The sequence below is a fragment of the Loxodonta africana genome, chromosome 16, assembly GCF_030014295.1.
Source record: "Loxodonta africana isolate mLoxAfr1 chromosome 16, mLoxAfr1.hap2, whole genome shotgun sequence".
Classification (NCBI taxonomy): Eukaryota; Metazoa; Chordata; class Mammalia; order Proboscidea; family Elephantidae; genus Loxodonta; species Loxodonta africana.
In genome coordinates, this window is record NC_087357.1 from 81,642,882 (window position 1) to 81,661,964 (window position 19,083).

General features: G+C 39.7%; 1 protein-coding gene across 2 annotated transcripts in view; it reads right to left on the reverse strand.

Annotated features, from left to right (window-relative positions):
* MARCHF8 (membrane associated ring-CH-type finger 8) overlaps positions 1–19,083 on the reverse strand; it is a 164,777-nt gene that overhangs the window by 99,231 nt on the left and 46,463 nt on the right. For both annotated transcript variants that reach the window (XM_064269819.1, XM_023547152.2), the window contains exon 3: positions 16,441–16,620. In XM_064269819.1, coding sequence (XP_064125889.1) covers positions 16,441–16,542 — 102 coding nt within the window. In that variant the 5' untranslated portion in view covers positions 16,543–16,620. The remainder of the gene's footprint in view (positions 1–16,440; positions 16,621–19,083) is intronic.

Below are 19,083 nucleotides of genomic sequence, written 5' to 3' on the forward strand. Positions count from 1 at the left end.
ATGACATGGACCTTCCTCCAGAGGCAAGAGAGAGAGAGAAAGCCTTCCCCTGGAGCTGACACCCTGAATTTGGACTTCCAGCCTACTAGACTTTTAAAGAATCAATTTCTGTTAGTTGAAGCCATCCACTTGTGATATTTGTTATAGCAGCACTAGATAACTAAGTCACCCAAAGAGCAAAAGAACTGCCTTTGAAAGTAGTATGTCCAGAGGCGGAGCCAAGATGGAGGAATAGACAGACGCTTCCGACGAGCCTTCTTTACAACAAAAACCTGAAAAGACAAGCAAAACAGGTGTATTTATGACAAGCTAGGAGCCCTGAACACCAAAGACAAGCTTAGAAAACGAACTAACAGGCAGGTGGAGGAAGAGACGGTTCAAAAGCTGAGAAGAGTTACCAGGTTTGAATCACGGAGAGCCCTCAGGCATCCATTCCCAGGAGAAGCGGTGGTGGGCTGGTGCTAGTGTTCGGCCACATTTTCCTCAGGGAGAAACAGCCAGCCACACAGCCAACTCACACCTCCGGAACCAGAGAAAAATGGTGCTCTCGCCAAAAGCTAAGTACTTGCGTATATTTTACCGTGCCCTCCCACTTCCAAGCCAGCTTCAGCGGCTGACTACCCTGGGCCTGAGATACGCCCTGCTGAGCACCTAGAGCCATCCTCCCAGCCTTGGAGAAGGAAAAAACTTCCAATTGGCGGAAAAGATAATTTTGCCAGCTCCACTAACTCGGGGAGCTCAGGACCGAAGCCGCTCCTGTCCAGGCATAAACGGTTTGTGGACTTTGAGTACCTTTCTCCTCTGCATGGGCCTCTGTGGGCCTATTTCAGGAGAATAGGCCATTGCTGGCAGACTCCAACCGTTTCAGCTGTGCAGCGGAGTGGTGGGTGTTTGATGTTTGACATAGCTTTGCCCATTAAATAGGGTCCTCACCTACCCAGGTCACCCAGCCACCCACAACAGGGGTCCAAGGATAACTAATACCTCCCAGTACTTCCAACTGAAAACACAGGGTGCCCATGGTCTGTCTGTAGAACCCACCCTCCTGTGCACTATAGGGAACAGGGACACACTTTCCTCAGAGACATGTGGGGGACGATTCTCAGCTCCCTGCCTTGTTCAGAGTACAAACCCCTGCTGAAACCAGGTACCGGTGCCTACACCAATCACTCCTACCTCTCTAAGACTGTAGGACAGAGCCTGTACCACATACTTGATGAGCAGCTACCTGGGCACCTGAGCTGAATTTATAAAAGGAAAGTGAATGGACTCCTAGACTGATATACCTCATAACAGCTCTAGCCATCTGGGGACAGGACATCAGAGCTCCAAAGGCAAAAATAATCAAGCTAGCTCCCTCAAGCAACCCATTTGGGAATATCAAAACAAAACAAAGCAAGAAGCTACGACAAAGCAAGCAAACATAAAATAAACTAATACAATAACTTATAGATAGATCGGAGACAACAGTCAATATCAAGTCACATGAAGAAACAGACCATGATCACCTCAACAAGCTCTCAAAACAAAGAATCAAGGGATCTTCTAGATGCAAGTGCATTCCTGGAATTACCAAAGGCAGAATACGAAAGATTAATACACAGAACACTTCATGACACTGGGAAGGAAATGAGGTAATATGCAAAGCAAGCCAAGGAAAACACAGATAAAGCAATTCAAGAAATTAAAAAGATTATTCAGGAATATAACAAAAACTTTAATATGTTGGAAAAACCCATAGACAGACAACAATCAGAAATTCAGAAGATTAACAATAAAATTACAGAAGCAGACAACTCAATAGAAAGTCAGAGCAGCAGATTCGAGAAAGCAGAAGGCAGAATTTCTGAACTTGAAGATAAAGCACTTGGCATTAATATATTTAAAGAAAAATCAGATACATGAATTTAAAAAAATGAAGAAACCTTAAGAATCATGAGGGACTCTATTAAGAGAAATAACCTACGAGTGCTTGGAGTATCAGAACAAGGAGGGATAACAGAAAATACAGAGAGAATTGTTGAAGATCTGTTGGCAGAGAACTTCCCTGATATCGTGAAAGATGAGAAGATATCTATCCAAGGTGCTCACTGAACGCCATATAGGGTAGATTTGAAAAGAAAGTCACCAAGACATACTATAATCAAACTTGCCAAAACGAAAGATAGAGATTTTAAAGCACAGCTAGGGATAAATGAAAAGTACCCTACAAAAGAGAGGCAACAAGAATAAGCTCGGAGTACTCGGCAGAAACCATGCAGGCAAGAAGGCAATGGGATGACTTATATAAAAAATTAAAGGAAAAAAACTGCTAAACAAAAATGTTATATCCAACAAAACTGTGTCTCAAATATGAAGCTGAAATTAGGACATTTCCAGATAAACAGAAGTTTAGGGAATTTGTAAAAACCAAGCGAAAACTAAAGAAAATACTAAAGGGAGTTCTTTGGTTACAAAATCAATAACACCAGGTATGAACCAAAGACCTGGACACTGGGCAGAGCAAGCAGAGGCCAATCCAGACAGGGAACCAATAAATCAAGATAAAGAAACACTGCCAACTGGGCAACAGCGACGCTATTACCTAAAAGAGGACAATGTGAAAACAATAAAGAGGGGCTGAGAAATGTAGTCACAGATCTTCCCTATGGAAAGGAAGATAAGATGATACAAAGAAATAAAAGTAAGGTTTAAATTTAGAAATATAGGGGTAAATATAAAGGTAACCACAAAAGAGACAAACTATCCTGCACGTCAAAATAAAACACAAGAAAAAAACAGAGAATCAGCAGAAACTCAGCAGAAACAAAATCAACGACAACAAATATGAGGAAAGGATAATATATAATCTGCTCAGCACATAAAATTAAGTGGGAAAAAAAGTGTCAACAACACAGAAAAAAGACCAAAATGATAGCACTAAATTCATACCTGTCCATAATTACGCTGAATGGAAATGGACTAAATGAACCAATAAAGAGACAGAGAGTGGCAGAATGGATTAAAAAACACTATCTGTCTATATGCTGCCTACAAGAGACACACCTTAGACTTAGAGACACAAACAAACTAAAATTCAAAGAATGGAAAAAAATGTATCAAGCAAACAACAATCAAAAAAGAGCAGGAGTGGGAATATTGATTTCTGACAAAGGAGACTTTAAAGTTAAATCCATCATAAAGAATAAGGAAGGACACCATATAATAATTAAAGGGACAACATACCAGAAGAATATAACCATATTAAATATTTATGCACCCAACAACAGGGCTGCAAGATACATAAAACAAACTCTATTAGCATGGAAAAGTGAGACAGACAGCTACAAAATAATAGTAGGAGACTTCAACAAACCACTTTCGGTGAAGGACAGGACATCCAGAAAGAAGCTCAATAAAGACACAGAATATCTAAATGCCACAATCAACCAACTTGACCTCGCAGACATACAGAACACTCCAGCCAACAGCACCCAAGTATACATTCATTTCTAGTGCTCATGCAACATTCTCTAGAATAGACCACATTTAGGCCATAAAGCAAGCCTTAGCTGAACCCAAAACACTGAAATATTACAAAGTATCTTCTCTGACCATAGGGCCACAAAAGTGGAAAACGATAACAGAAAAAGCAGTGAAAAGAAATCAAACACTTGGAAACTGAACAATACCCTGCTCAAAAAAGACTAGATTATAAAAAATCTAGAAGACATTAAAGATGTAAAAAAGAAATTCACAGAATACAATGAGAATGAAACACTTCCTATCAGAACCTTTGGGACACAGCAAAAGCAGGGCTCAGAGGCCAATTTATATCAATAAATGCACACATATGAAAAGAAGAAAGGGCCAAAATCAAAGAATTATCCCTACAACTTGAACAAAAAAAGAGCAACAAAAGAAACCCTCAGGCACCAGAAGCAGACAAATAATAAAAAGCACAGCAGAACTAAATGAAATAGAAAACAGAAAAACAATTGAAAGAATTAACAAGACCAAAAGCTTGTTCTTTGAAAAACTTAACAAAATTGATAAACCATTGGCCAAACTGATAAAAAAACAAACAAACAAACAAAAAAAACCAGGAGAGGAAGCAAATAACCCAAATAAGAAATGAGATGGGCGATATTACAACAGACCCAACTGAAATTAAAAGAATCATATCCGATTACTATGAAAAACTGTACTCTAGCAAATTTGAAAACCTAGAAGAAATGAATGAATTCCTAGAAACACACTACCTACCTTAACTAACACAGACCCATAACAAAAGAAGATTTGAAAACGTAATCAAAAACTCCCAGCAAAAAAAAAAAAAAAAAAGCCCTGGCCCAGATGGCTTCACTGCAGAGTTCTACCAAACATTCAGAGAAGAGTTAATGCCACTATTACTAAAGGTATTTCAGACCATAGAAAAGGATGGAATGTTCCCAAACTCATTCTCTGAAGCCACCATATCCCTGATACCAAAACCAGCTGAGGAAATGCTCACGATTATTAGCCCTTAGAGAAATGCAAATCTAAACTACAATGAGATTTCATCTCACTCCAACGAGGCTGGCATTAATCCAAAAAACACAAACTAATAAATGTTGGAGAGGCTGTGGAGAGACTGGAACACTTATACACTGCTGGTGGGAATATAAAATGGTACAACCACTTTGGAAATTGATTTGGCCCTTCCTTAAAAAGCTAGATATGGAACTACCATACGATCCAGCAATCCCACTCCTTGGAATATATCCTAGAGAAATAAGAGCCTTTACACAAACAGATATATGCACACCCATGTTCACTGCAGCACTGTTTACAACAGCAAAAAGATGGAAGCAACCAAGGGGCTCATCAGTGGATGAACGCATAAATAAATTATGGTATATTCACACAATGGAATACTATGCATCGATAAAGAACAGTGAGGAATCTGTGGAACATTTCATAACGTGGAGGAATCTGCTGCAAAAGGACAAATATTGTATTATAAGAACTCGAGAAACAGTTTAAGCAGAGAAGAAAACATTCTTTGATAGTTACGAGAGTGGGGAGGGTGGCAGTGGGGTATTTACTAATTAGACAGTAGGTAAGAACTACTTTAGGTGACCGGAAAGACAGCACACAGTGGAGGCATGGTCAGCACAACTGGACTTAACCAAAAGCAAAGAAGTTTCCTGAATAAACTGAATGCTTTGAAGGCCAGTGTAACAGGGGCAGGGGTTTGGGGACCATGGTTTCAGGGGACATCTAAGTCAACTGGCATAGTAAAATCTATTAAGAAAACATTCTGCATCCTACTTTGGAGAGTTGTGCCGGGGGTCTTCAATGGTATCAAGTGGCCATCTAAGACACATCAGTTGGTTTCAACCCACCTGGAGGAAAGGAGAATGAAGAACACCAAGGACACAAGGTAATTACGAGCCCAAGAGACAGAAAGGGCCACATAAACCAGAGACTACATCAGCCTGAGACCAGAAGAACTAGATGGTTCCAGGCTACAACTGATGACTGCCCTGACAGGGAACACAACAGAGAGCCCTTGAGGAAGCAGGAGAGCAGTGCGATGCAGACTCCTAATTTTTGTAAAAAGACCAGATTTAATGGTCTGACTGAGACTAGAAGGACCCCGGCGGTAACGGCCCGCAGGCCTTCCGTTGGCCCAGGACAGGAACCATTCCCAAAGCCAACTCTTCAGACAGGGATTGGACTGGACAATGGGTTGGAGAGGGATGCTGGTGAGGAGTGAGCTTCTTGGATCAGGTGGATACTTGAGGCTATGTTGGCATCTCCTGCCTGGAGGGGAGATGAGAGGGTGGAGGGGGTCAGAAGCTGGAGAAATGGACATGAAAAGAGAGACTGCAGGGAGGGAGCAGGCTGTCTGATTAGCAGGAGAGCAACTGAGAGTATGTAGCAAGGTGTACATAAGTTTTTGTGTGCGAGACTGACTTGATTTGTAAACTTTCACTTAAAGCATAATAAAAGCAAAAAAAAAAAAAAAAAGAAAGTACTGTGTCACCATCATGGAAAATGCCCTAGCAGAGCCCTGAGAACAAAATGGCTGTGATGATGCGAAGCAGATTCAAGCATGAAACCAGGAGCTGGGCTACAGGGCTCTGGAAATTCTGGGATGTTATAACTCAGGAGGCTTTCCCCACCTTCCTTATATTAGGCTGCAAGGTGTGTAATCACCTTGCAGAAAGCAATCTGGCCTTTGTCCCAGGTTCTTTTAAGCCATACCAACACCTGAGGCTAAAGAATGAGTGTTGACCAAACCAAGGGGACCACTTGGGGGCCCAATGCTGACTAAGCCTGAGAAGGCATGATGTGATCTATTATGGTCTTGTGGTGAGCTGATAGGAGGCTCAGGTGGAGCTTCCCGGCTGGTGACCATGCAGTGGAGAAGACTACGTGTCCTTCCTAAGGACTTGGAAGCTCCAGGCTGTGACCCCTCCCGCAAGCCTCAACCTATATGTCTCTTTATTTGTATCCTTCTTGGTTGTGATAAAAGTTGTAGTAGCCGTAAGTATGGTGTACTCTCAGGAGATTCTGTGTCATTCTAGCAGGCACTGGCATCTGCCCATTTGGCGGTCTGAAGGAAGGTGTCCTTCCAATACGTGAACTCTGACCTAGCTCTGGGTGGCTAGGGTCCAACAAATGTTACATAAACAGCTGATCTGAAAGACAGTGTCCATCTAACTTGGGAACTCTGACCCAGCTGTGGTTGGCTGGGTGTGAGAGTGTGTGCCATGTGAGCAGCTGGTAATGGGGATGGAGAAATGGGAAGGTAAGGACTGGATCCATTTACACATTTTTGGGATCAAATTCATGTGGATCCTTACGGGGTGGGATCTGCCCACTGTGTCCCATGTTTAATACATAGGCTTTTATGATTTAAAAGGGAATAATTTATCTAGTGGAAACCCTGGTGGCAGAGTGGTTAAGAGCTATGGCTGCTAACCAAAATGTTGGCAGTTCGAATCCACCAGGAGTGCTCCTTGGGAACCCTGTGGGGCAGTTCTACTCTGTCCTATAAGGTCACTATGAGTCGGAATTGACTTGACGGCAGTGGGTTTTTTTGGTAATTTATCTAGTAGAGAGAAGAAAATAATTATTAAGGGGTAAAAGTATGATGATTATACCTCAAAATACTGTTATCACTTGAACAAATGTGAGGCCATCTCCTCAGAATATTTTAGGTGCAGATGAGTACAGTCTATTAGCTGTCAGCATTCATGTGTTTTCAGAGCACATGTAAATGTGTTTAGACAACCATCAACCTAATGCTTCATAGTAAAATCCCTTTGTTGACATCAGCAGCAAGATGGGGAGGCCAAGAGGACCAAACACAGGACTGTTTATAAATAAATAAAAGAAAATACCACTTTTATTTTCCATTTAGCTTACTGTCAAATATAAGCTAATCACTGAATGGCCTTTTTATTTATCCCCTCTGGGGGATACCGTGATAGGGACTGGCTTTCTCAATACCGTACCAATCTCCTCTTAAAGGGTAGAGGCCAGAAAGCTAAAAAATGTATTTTCTAGACAACCATGCACCCTGGGTCCCAGATAGGATTAGGTTCCACTAACCGGATGCACTCACACTCAAGGCTTTGATTTGGAAATGAGATATGTGGGGAGAAAGGCAGAGGACGACAGAGCATGGACTTTGCTTGTATTGACCATGGCAAGAGCGGTGTGCTTCCAGAGCCAGATGCTTCTTACTAACTAATTCAGCCGCTTCTGCAGCAGCAGGGGCAGCTTTTACAAACACGGTATAGACAGTAAGATTTCTGTCATCAGAAATGACAACAGCAACTTTCCGATTTGTCAGTTCCTGATCTCAACAGGGCAGTCCTGGGTGCTGGGAGTTAGTTGTTCCTAGAAATTCAGCTGAAAGCCTCTTCCTCCAGCCATCCCAACTATGGTACTTTGTAAGCATCTAATTCCCCGTATTAAATCCCTTTGCTTTAAAATATATGAAACAAAAATTTCTAAGACACTGGACGTGAAGAAACAAAGAACAGTGATGACAGAGAGATAAAAAGAAATGGATTGAGTCCTACAACTGCCTCAGCTTTCTATCTTGAGGGAGTTTCCAGGCAGTACAGCGAACAGAAGGAAACCAAGCAGAGCAGTCAGCCTCCAAGCGCAGAGGAGATGAAGCTGAGAGTCCAGGAAGACCAAACCAGCGAGAGTTCACAAAACAGAGCACTGAAGAGGCAAGAACTGCACAGACAGAACCCCAGGGATCTGGAGAGGGTCCCCTTCGAGTAGCCAGCTAAGCATGGAGCAGAGCATTCAAGTAAGGAAACTACTCAAGGCCAGGGAAGGAATAATCCAAAGGGATTACAGAGAATAATGCCCACACACGGACATGTGAACAGTGTTTGTTTATGGTTTAGTACCAGACAGACTGGAAAACGTCACAATTCAAGAGACACTGGGGAGAGTACTCAGAAGGGTCTTGTCTCATTAGTGGAGAATAATTGAGACAAAATGCTGCTCTGGTTTTGCCTAACACGTCTTACAGAAAAGCACAATGCAGAAGGCTCAAACTGTTTGCCAATAACTGAACTGTATCCAAGGAACAAAGCTCAAAAACATTCATAAGGAATATAAAAATATACAGCACCCAACAAATAAAATTCGCATCTGGCTTCCAATCAAACATCACCAGGCATGCAAAAAAGCATGAAAACACAACCTATAAAGAAAAATCAATCAATACCACCCCGGATACTGAGTTTATGCCAATGGGGGAGGAACGACTCAGAAAAGGAGAGTGAGAATGGTTGCACAACTCAAAGAATGTAATCAATGTCACTGAATTGTATATACAGAAACTGCTCAAATGGTGTCTATGTTCTGTTATGTATATTCTTAGCAACAACAACAAAAGCAAATAATTTTTTTAAAAAAACAGCCCAGAAACCTAGCACCCAGATCTTAGTCTCTTGTACCATGTTCTTTGGAGAAATGGCTGATTCTAGGACTGGGACAGGAAATATTCAAGATAAGCCTAGAACATCTTGTAGTGCTAGAAAGTAAGGAAGTGTTCAAAATTAAAAAACAATAATCACCACAATGTTGGGGTATATTAAAAGGACACTGAAGCCAACTAAAAAGGTCTCAGTGGCCAAAACTGGAAAAATCTGAGCAAAAAAATTAAGTAGCATCAGATTATAAACCCAAATATAAAATAAATATCCATGAGTCCATACTGATATAAAATAAATGACCGAATTAATTAATCAACAGGAAGAGACAAATCTCCCATGTGGAAGAATTCCAAATAATTTCTGTAGACATTACATTCCTGAAAAGGAAGAATGTAACCCCCTACTTCTTAAGTGTAGGATGTACATTATGACTTCCTTCCAAAGAGTACAGTATGAAGGAGTCGGGGGAGAGAAATTCTACTGCAGAGACACCTGACAAACATTACCTTAGCCTGGTGCCAAAATGAACATCAACAATGATAAGTCACATTAATATATGTATCCTTGCTCGGATGCATGGAAAATGGTACCTTACCTCTGTAGTCTTCCTCCCAAAAACCAGTAAGCCCAGTTTAATCATAAGAAAAATAGCACACAAACTGTGGTACATACACACAAAGGAGTATTTACAAAATGATAAAGAACAACGATGTATCTGTGAAGGATCTCATAAAACTGATGAATCTGGAGGGCATTGTGCTGAGTGAAATAAGTCAATCAAAAAAGGACAAATATTGTATGAGACCACTACTGTAAACACTCATGAAAAGGTTTGCACACAAAAAGAAACAATCTTTGATGGTTACAAGGGAGGGGAGAGGTGGGAATGGGAAAACACTAAAAAGACTAAATAGATAAGAGGTAACTTTGGTGAAGTGTAAAACAGTACACGACACTGGGGAAGCCAGAACAGCCTGTACAAGGCAAGGTCATGGAAGCTCCATAGACACATCCAAACTCCCTGAGGGACCGAATTGCTGGGCTGAGGGCTGTGGGGACTGTGGTCTCAGGGAACATCTAGCTCAATTGGTATAACACAGTTTATAAAGAAAATGTTCTCCATTCTACTTCGGTAAGTAGGATTTGGGGTCTTAAGAGCCTGTGAGTGGCCATCTAGGATACTCCACTGGTCTCACCCCTTCCAGAGCAAGGAAGAATGAAGAAAACTAAAGATACAAGAGAAGGATTAGTCCAAAGGACTAACGGACCACATTTACCATGGCCTCCACCAGACTGAGCCCAGTAAAACTAGATAGTGCCTGGCTACCACCACTGACTGCTCTGACAGGGATCACAGTAGAGGGTCCTGGACAGAGCTGGAGAAAAATGCAGAACAAAATCCTAACTCAAAAAGAAAGACCAGACTTCCTGGCCTGACAGACTGGAGAAACCCTGAAAGTTTGGCCCCCAGATACCCTTTCAGCTCAGTAATGAGGTCACTCCTGAAGTTCACCCTTCAGCCAAGGTTTGAACAGGCCCATAAAACAAAACAAGACTAAAGGGGCGCACCAGCCCTAGGGTAAGGACTAGAAGGCAGGAGGGAACAGGAAACCTGGTAATACAGAACCCAGGGTTGAAAACGGGGAGTGCTGACACATCGTGGGGTTGTTAACCCATGTCATAAAACAATATGTGCACTAACTGCTTAATGAGAAAGCAGTTTGTTCTGTAAGCCTTCATCTAAAGTACAATTAAAAAAAAAAAAAAAGGAAAGAAAAATCCCACACAAATTCCAACAGAACGACATCCTACAAAATGCCTGACCAGTACTCTTCAAAACTATCAAGGTCATTCAACACAAGGAAAACCTAAACTGTCACAGCCCAGAAGAGCCTAAGGTGACGTGACTAAATGTAATGTCGTATCCTAAAGGGATCCTCACATAGAAAAGGAACATCGGGAAAAACTAAGAATATATGAAAAAAGTATGGACTTTAGTTAATAATAATGTATCCATGTTGGTTCATTAATTGTGACAAATATATTACACTAGTGTAATGTAATTTGGGACAGGAGGTGTGAGGTATATGGGAGCTTTGTACTATCTTCACAATTTTTCTGGTGAATCTAAAACTCTTCTAAGATATAAAGATTATTAAAAATAAAACTGACAGATGATACCAAATGAAAAATAAACCCAGAATAGTCACAGATGGAAGAATTGGCAGCAACCAAAGACAAGGAAAAACAATAGAGAAAATCAGTAAAATCAGAAGCTCGTTCCTTGAGAAGATCAATAAAATCGACAAATCTGGTCAAATGATCAGGAAAAACAAGAGAAGCCATAAATTACCAATATCGGGGTGAAAGTGGTGACATCACTATAGATTTTTAAAATACTAAAAGGATAAGAAGGGAATATTATAAACAACTTTATGCCAATAAATTCAACAATGAAATATATCAATTCCTTGAAGGACACAAACTCCAAAAGTTCACTCATGAAGAAAGAGATAACCTGAATAGCCTTATATCAATTAAAGATGTTGGACTTGTAATGAAAAACTTTCCTGCAAAGAAAATTCTATGAGTAGGTGGCTTCCTTTGTTAATTCTACCAAACCTTTAAGGAACAAATAGTATCAATTCTATAGAAACTCTTGCAAAATACTGAAGAGGAAGGAATAATTCCCTAATCATTGAATGAGGCCAACATTTCCCTTATAACAAAATCAGAAGAAGATATTACAATCAAGAAAAATTACAGACTAATAATTCTCTTAAACAGAGAAGCAAAGATTCTAAACAAAATTTTGGCAATTCAATTCCAACATGATACAAAAAGGATAATATTTCATAATCAAGTAGGGTTTATACCAGGAATTCAGGCTTGGTTTAACATTCAAAAAAATACCAATGTACATCACTATATTAAGAAGCTAAAATATAAAAATCCTATGATCCTCTCAATAGATACAGAAAAAAATTTGACAAAATCAATCATCCATTCCTGATCAAAACTCAGCAAACCAGGAAAAGAAGGGAGCTTCCTCAAGCTGATAAAAAGTATCTACAAGACACATAAAACTAACATCATACTTAATGTTGTTTTTTACCCTAAGGTTGGGAACAAGACAAAAGTTGTCTGCTCCCATCACTTCTGCTCAAAACAGTACTGAAGTTTTTGCCAGGGAAGGGAAAGAGAGAGAGGTAGTAGGAATGAGGAAGGGCAGGCAGCATCCAGATAGAAAAGGAAGGTGTAAAACTATTTACAGATCGCAAGATCACCTATACAGAAAATCCAATGGAATCTACAAAAAAGCTACCAGAATAGGTAGCTTTGGCAAAATATTTAGGGATATTTAAAAAGATGTGTAAGACCTGTACACTGAAATCTATGAAACGCTGCTGAGAAAAATTAAAAAAAAAAACCAACCCACTGCTATCAAGTCGATTCTGACTTGTAACAACCAAATAGGACAGAGGAGAACTGCCGCATAGGATTTCCAATGAGCGGCTGGTAGATTTGAACTGCTGACCTTTTGGCTAGCAGCCATAGCACTTAAGCATTCTTCACAGACCAAGACTCAGTACTGTTAACTATATCAATACTTACTCAAATAGATGTACAGATTCAATGCAATCTCATTAAAAATCCCTGTAAGCCATTCTGCGGGAGAAATTGACAAGCTGATGATAAAATTCATATGGAAACACAAAACATCTAAAATAACCAAAACAAGTTTGAAAAAGAACACTACCTGATTTCAAGACTTATTATAAAGCTAGTGCAGTCATGACAGTATAGTACTGGAGTAAAGACAGACAAATACGTCAAAATAGCAAAACAAAGTACAGAAACAAACCCATATATATACATATGTACATGTAAATATACGGACAACTGATTTAAGATAACGCAATGGAGAAAGGACAGTCCATTCAACAAATGCTGCTGGGACAGCTGGATATTCATATAAAAAATTTAAAAATTACCTTGGATATATACTTCACACAATATGAAAAAATTAATTCAAAATACCAAAAAAAAAAAAAAAAAACCCACTACCGTTGAGTCGATTCCGACTCATAGCGACCCTATACAGATCATATAAAAATCAAAACTATAAAGCTTCTAGAAGAAAACACAGAAGAGATTATTTGCAATCTTGGGTTAGGCAAAGGTTTCTTAAACACTAAAAAGGACAATGCATAAAAGAAAAAATGGATGAAGTTGACTTCATCAGAATTAAAAACTTTTGGTATTTGAAAGATACTGGTAGGAGAATGAAAAGACGATCTAGACACTGAGAGAAAATACTTGGAAAGCATATATCTCATAAAGGATTTGTATCTGGAATATATTGAGAATGCTAAGAACTCAGCAATAAGAAAACAAACCACCAAATTTTAAAGCTGGGCAAAAGCTTTAATAGATGCTCTGACAAAGAATATACACAAATGGTAAATAAGCACATGAAAAGATGCACAACATCGTTACTCACACAGGATGTACAAATGAAATCCACAATGAGATGTTAAAAAAAAATGGCTATTAGAACGGCTAAAATTAAAGACTCACCACATCAAGTGTTGGTCAGTAATTGACCACGTCAAATGTTGGTTAGCTCCAGTAAGCTTATAAGCAGCCATCTAAGATACAACTACTGGTCTTTATTTATTTGGAACAAAAGAGAAAGAAGAAAACCCAAGAATCAGAGAAGGAACCGGACTACAGGACTGTCTACATAAACCACTGCCTCCTCCACTTTGAGACCAGAAGAACTAGATGGTGCCCAGCTACCACTACTGAATGTTCTGATCAGGAGCATAATAGAGAAATCCTGATAAAACGGGAGAAAAATGTGGAACATAACTGCAAATTCTTAAAAAATCTGGACTTACTGGACCTACTGAGGCTGGAGGAATCCCCAACACTATGGCCTTGAGTTGCTCTTCAAACCTTGAATTGAAACTATGCCCCGAAGTCAACTTTAAACTAAGTAACAGTTTAGCCCAAAGAATAAAGATTGCCACCTTGAATATTGGGATACTTAAAAAAAAAATACACACATATATATGTATGTGACTAAAGGGTCAACAGCTATTTTCAAGCACAGGTGAGAAAGTTGGGGGGCAGGGAGGTTAAGTAAATGGAAGTGAAATAACTAGAAAAGAAAGAAATAAGAATACTGACACAATGTGAAGAATTTAACCAATGTCAGTGATCGTTATGTCTAGAAACTGTGGAATGGGAGATTTTGCTGTATATATTTTCATCAAAAATAGGATTAAAAAAAAATCAGGATGGCAACAGATCAATAAAGAACCTCCTCAGATGTAGGAGAAATCAAAATCAGCAGTGCTGAGTCACCAAAACAACAATTTGGAAAAGGCCACAGGACCTGATGGAAAGAATCTGACAAAATACAATAGCAATTAGAATACGAAGATTTAACCTCTATCAGCAATCCCCAAAGAGTCAGAGTACACAGTTCATCTTAAAGGTAGAAAAAAAGGTTTCAGAATTGAAAGAAGACTGAAAATGCTTGAAAATCTCCCACAAGAACTAAAGAAAGCCACAAAGAATAGCAAGACACTTTCCAATAACTCTTAAAAACTGTAAGGAAAAAGAAAATATTCCTCATGAAATCTAGAATTATAAACTACATTTCTTTTGAAAGAATACAAATAACCACCATATCAGGTTTCTAAATGAAGACCAGGGTCTGGAGGCCCATGGATCAAGGCTTATAAAAACACTAAGGGGGAGAAAAAAAGCTTCTCTTTAAGACACATGTACCCAGTTTATAAGTAACAGGAGCAGAAATTCTTTTACAGATTACTGAAACATTCCTCTTATCTTCATGGTGGTCCCCCTATCACTGAAGCTGCATTCATTCATTCACTATATTAACTACTATGCAAAATTCATTAACTCTGTAGAATAGTTACATATACAGGCTATGCATTTTGCATCTGCGACTCTAGGTAAAATTGTGTCTAAGTCAATGGCTGGATTGATTCTGCTGATTTTCTGGGTAAATGCAAGGCTCCTCTCTTCTCACAGGATTCACAAGGAACAAAACTGTTGCTGATATACTTGAATTGCCTTGTATTATCCCAAAGGTGGAGAGAGAAACTGCACCTGCAGCTCTGAGACAGCAGCTGACAGAAGGAACGGGACCTCTGCATAGCATCTACTTCCCTCCTCTCATTCCCTTCCAAACACAGAAGGATCAGAAATTGTACCAAAAAATCTGGGTTAAATTTGCTGAGCCAGGGAACTGAACGAAGAAAAACGGGCTCACCGGACAAAAATTTACGTTCCAAACCAGTGCTGATACCACATGTCAGACCCTGGAAATTTTCAGCTAAGCACCAGCTGCTGCCAAAGTTCTCAAGGGGCCCAGTCTTAGCCCCTCTGCACTATCTGTGGCCTCACCCGGGTGCCACGATTCCCAGAATTGTCACATAGCCATCAGTTATTCAAACTACTCCCCACATTAAGGTAGGACAGGATAGTCTCTTTCTTCCCAATGCCAATCAAAATTCCAATTCTATTTATTTAAATAAATAAAGCTATTTATTTAAACCTTAAGAATAGCAAATAGATCAATTCAGTACACATTCACTGAATAATTACCTATCAGTCTGTAGTATGGTTTTGTGTTAAAAAAGAATCTCCCTTTCTAGCTTAAAAGTTTGGACATCTTCCTTTCTTGGCCAGCCTTATACTAACCATTTCAAACAAGTTTATACAGCTTCCTCATATGGATACCAAGAAATTCCTGCCATCTGGTGTCCAAATTCAACACTACAATGAATAAGGAACTGGCAGTCTCCATCTGGTGTAGGGGAGCACCCTAGGCTAAGGAAATGTTCTATTCAGTGGTATTTTAAAATCCAGATGGGGTAAGATGGGATAAAGAGCATGGAAAAAATATTCTGGGGTATTCACCCATCCCTAGCAAGTTGTGGAAAAAGTAAAATACTGAAAACAGCACTACATTCACAAACCATCCATCCGGCCACCGTCCCCAGTTGGCATTTCAACCAATTCAGGCCACACTACTCCTCCTTTCCAAGAGCTGAGTAAAACAGAAAGGGTGCAGGCTGACAACGTAAAAAAAACAAAAAAGGAAAACCCAAACTAACAATACGGCAACCTCTTTTCATTTATGTGGGATCTTTCATTGTCCACAGTCCAAGTACTTCAAAAGCTATGGTAACGATAGATTTTTTAAGAATTATTAATGGAATGATGAAAAAAAGTGTCCCATCAACTAGAATGATCTAAACTCAAACAAGGCTAACTAATTCTAGATTTAACAAGGATTCTTTACAGTCTTGGGCAACAATTAAGTTCAACTACAGAACGGAAACATTAAGACAACTAATGAGCAAATGCTTGTAAAGCACACAGTAGAGGTGAGGTAGGAAGTAGGGCGTCACGCCTGACTCCTCCCGGTCCTTGCTCGCATTCAATCTGCAAGCCCCATTACCTGTTCTTCCCTTGCCTTTTCTTTGGCCTTAGTCCTGCAGGCTCCAGTGACGGCGGCACCCTGGGACGGGACGGCAGAGATCTGACGCAGTGGCATGCTCATCCCAGCTTCCTGTCTGGTCGCCGTCTTTACCAGAGAGCGTCTCCACTGGCAGGCTCATTTTGGGCCATGGATTTCAAGCTGAGACAGAGAGGAAAACAGATCAGAACTAAGGTAAAATACCAAGATCAGTATTTTATACTTATATTCAAATAATATAATGCTTGGTCTTCCAAAATGATAGAAGATGAATGTCCACGGAAAAAAAAAAAATGGGGACATTTTTCTCATGTAGTAAGAAGGGAGCTCCTAAAGGAGAAGGCTGGTGGAACAGGTCCGTGTATAATCGGAGATTAATTTTCCACTAGCTATTTTTTCTTTTAATATTTAGGTTTGAAATACAGCAGCGCCATCCTTTATTATAAAAATATTTTTGAAGTTTAACTTTTTTTCTTGAACGAGCATTCATCCTGATATAAGTGGTAACCTTTCCTTCAAACTGCTGCCCTTGAATCCACATAGCGATAAGATCAGAAGTTAGGAAGTCTAAAATAAATTCAAGGTATCTGTGATCCATGCTTAACGTTGGAAAAGTCTAGACTCTTTAGACTAGGTGTTGACAAGCTTCTGCTATAAAGGGCCAGAGAGTAAATATTTTAGGCTCTGCGGGCTGTATCTGTTACAACTACTCAACTATATACCCTTGTAGCATGAAAGAGGCCACAGAGAGTATGTAAATGAATGACAGTAACTCTGTTCCAACAGGTAGCCCTGGTGGCATAGTGGTTAAGTGCTACAGCTGCGGACCAAAAGGTCGGCAGTTCAAATCCATCAGGCGCTCCTTAGAAACTTTACGAGGCAGTTCTACTCTGCCCTACAGGGTCGCTATGCGTCAAAATCGACTCAACAGCAATGGGTTTAGTTCAGGTTTTATATTCCAATAAAATTGTATTTACAAACGCAGGTGGCATGATGGATGTGGCCCATGGGCTCAATATGCCAATCCCTGCACTGAGGGGTTTGCCAGGGTCATCACAGACATTCATATGTTTACCTGGTCACCTGGGAACCATGCCAAGTTTACCCCTGGATAAGATAATACTGTCTGTATAAGTTGTGTTCAATGATTCCAGGCACTCTTGCTCCTTTTCTGGTTTTCTCTCACTTTTCCTTTAAAGTGCCTAGTTATTGAATTGTGTGTTCCCTCTTTCTCCTTCTCTCTCTCTTCCCCCTTCCATCCACTATTTATCAAACCCTGCATACAAAACCAATTGAACATAAAGTATCCAAATTATTCGTAAGGTTTAACATAGTGACGTTTCACACTGTTCGAATTTTAACAGAGGGGCTTAAATCAAAAAAAAAAAAAAGGACCTCTCCTTTGGGAATTTCCATTTATTACACATGTATTGCGGATAAGCACAGGCAGGGAAGGTAAACAGTGGGACCTGACAATCCTAAGGTCACATTTGACAAGCAGCCATTTATTCCAAATGTCCCTAAACTCTGCTCTGGACCAAAGGGAGGTGTTTGTGAGGCTGCTGGCTGGGGGTGGGGGTGGGGTTGAGGAGGTGGCCCTACCTCTGACAGTGTCATTAACCAAGCTGAAGACAAAGGATTCACAAAACGGATTCTTTCGCATGACTCTCTAATCTATGAGAACCGGAAATGAACAAGAAACTGGAAAGAGCAACACGTGTGGGGAAAAAAAAAGCTACAATGTTCTGTTTTTAAAAATCTTGTATTTTTTATATCGATAAATGCACACATACAAAAAGAAGAAAGAGCCAAAATCAGAGAACTGTCCCTACAACTTGAACAAATAGAAAGTGAGCAGCAAAAGAATCCATCAGGCACCAGAAGAAAACAAATAATAAAAATTAGAGCTGAACTAAATGAATTAGAGAACAGAAAAACAACTGAAAGAATTAACAAAGCCAAAAGCTGGTTCTCTGAAAAAATTAACAAAATTGATAAACCATTGGCCAGACTGACTAAAGAAATACAGGAAAGGAAACAAATAACCTGAATAAGAAACGAGAAGGGCCACATCACAACAGACCCAACTGAAATTAAAAGAATCATATCAGATTACTACAAAAAATTGTACTCTAACAAATTTGCAAACCTAGAAGAAATGGGTGAATTCCTGGAAAAACACTACCTACCTAAACTAACACAATCAGAAGTAGAACAACTAAATAGACCCATAACAAAAAAAGAGATTGAAACGGTAATCAAAAAACTCCCAACAAAAAAAAATCCTGGCCCGGACGGCTTCACTGCAGAGTTCTACCAAACTTTCAGAGAAGAGTTAACACCACTACTACTAAAGGTACTTCAAAGCATAGAAAATGATGGAATACTACCCAACTCATTCTATGAAGCCACCATCTCCCTGATACCAAAGCCAGGTAAAGACATTACAAAAAAAAGAAAATTACAGACCTATATCCTTCATGAACATAGATGCAAAAATCCTCAACAAAATGCTAGCCAATACAATTCAACAACATATCAAAAAAATAATTTACCATGACCAAGTCGGATTTATACCAGGTATGTAAGGCTGAGCAATTAGGCTAGACAAAGAAATAAAGGGCA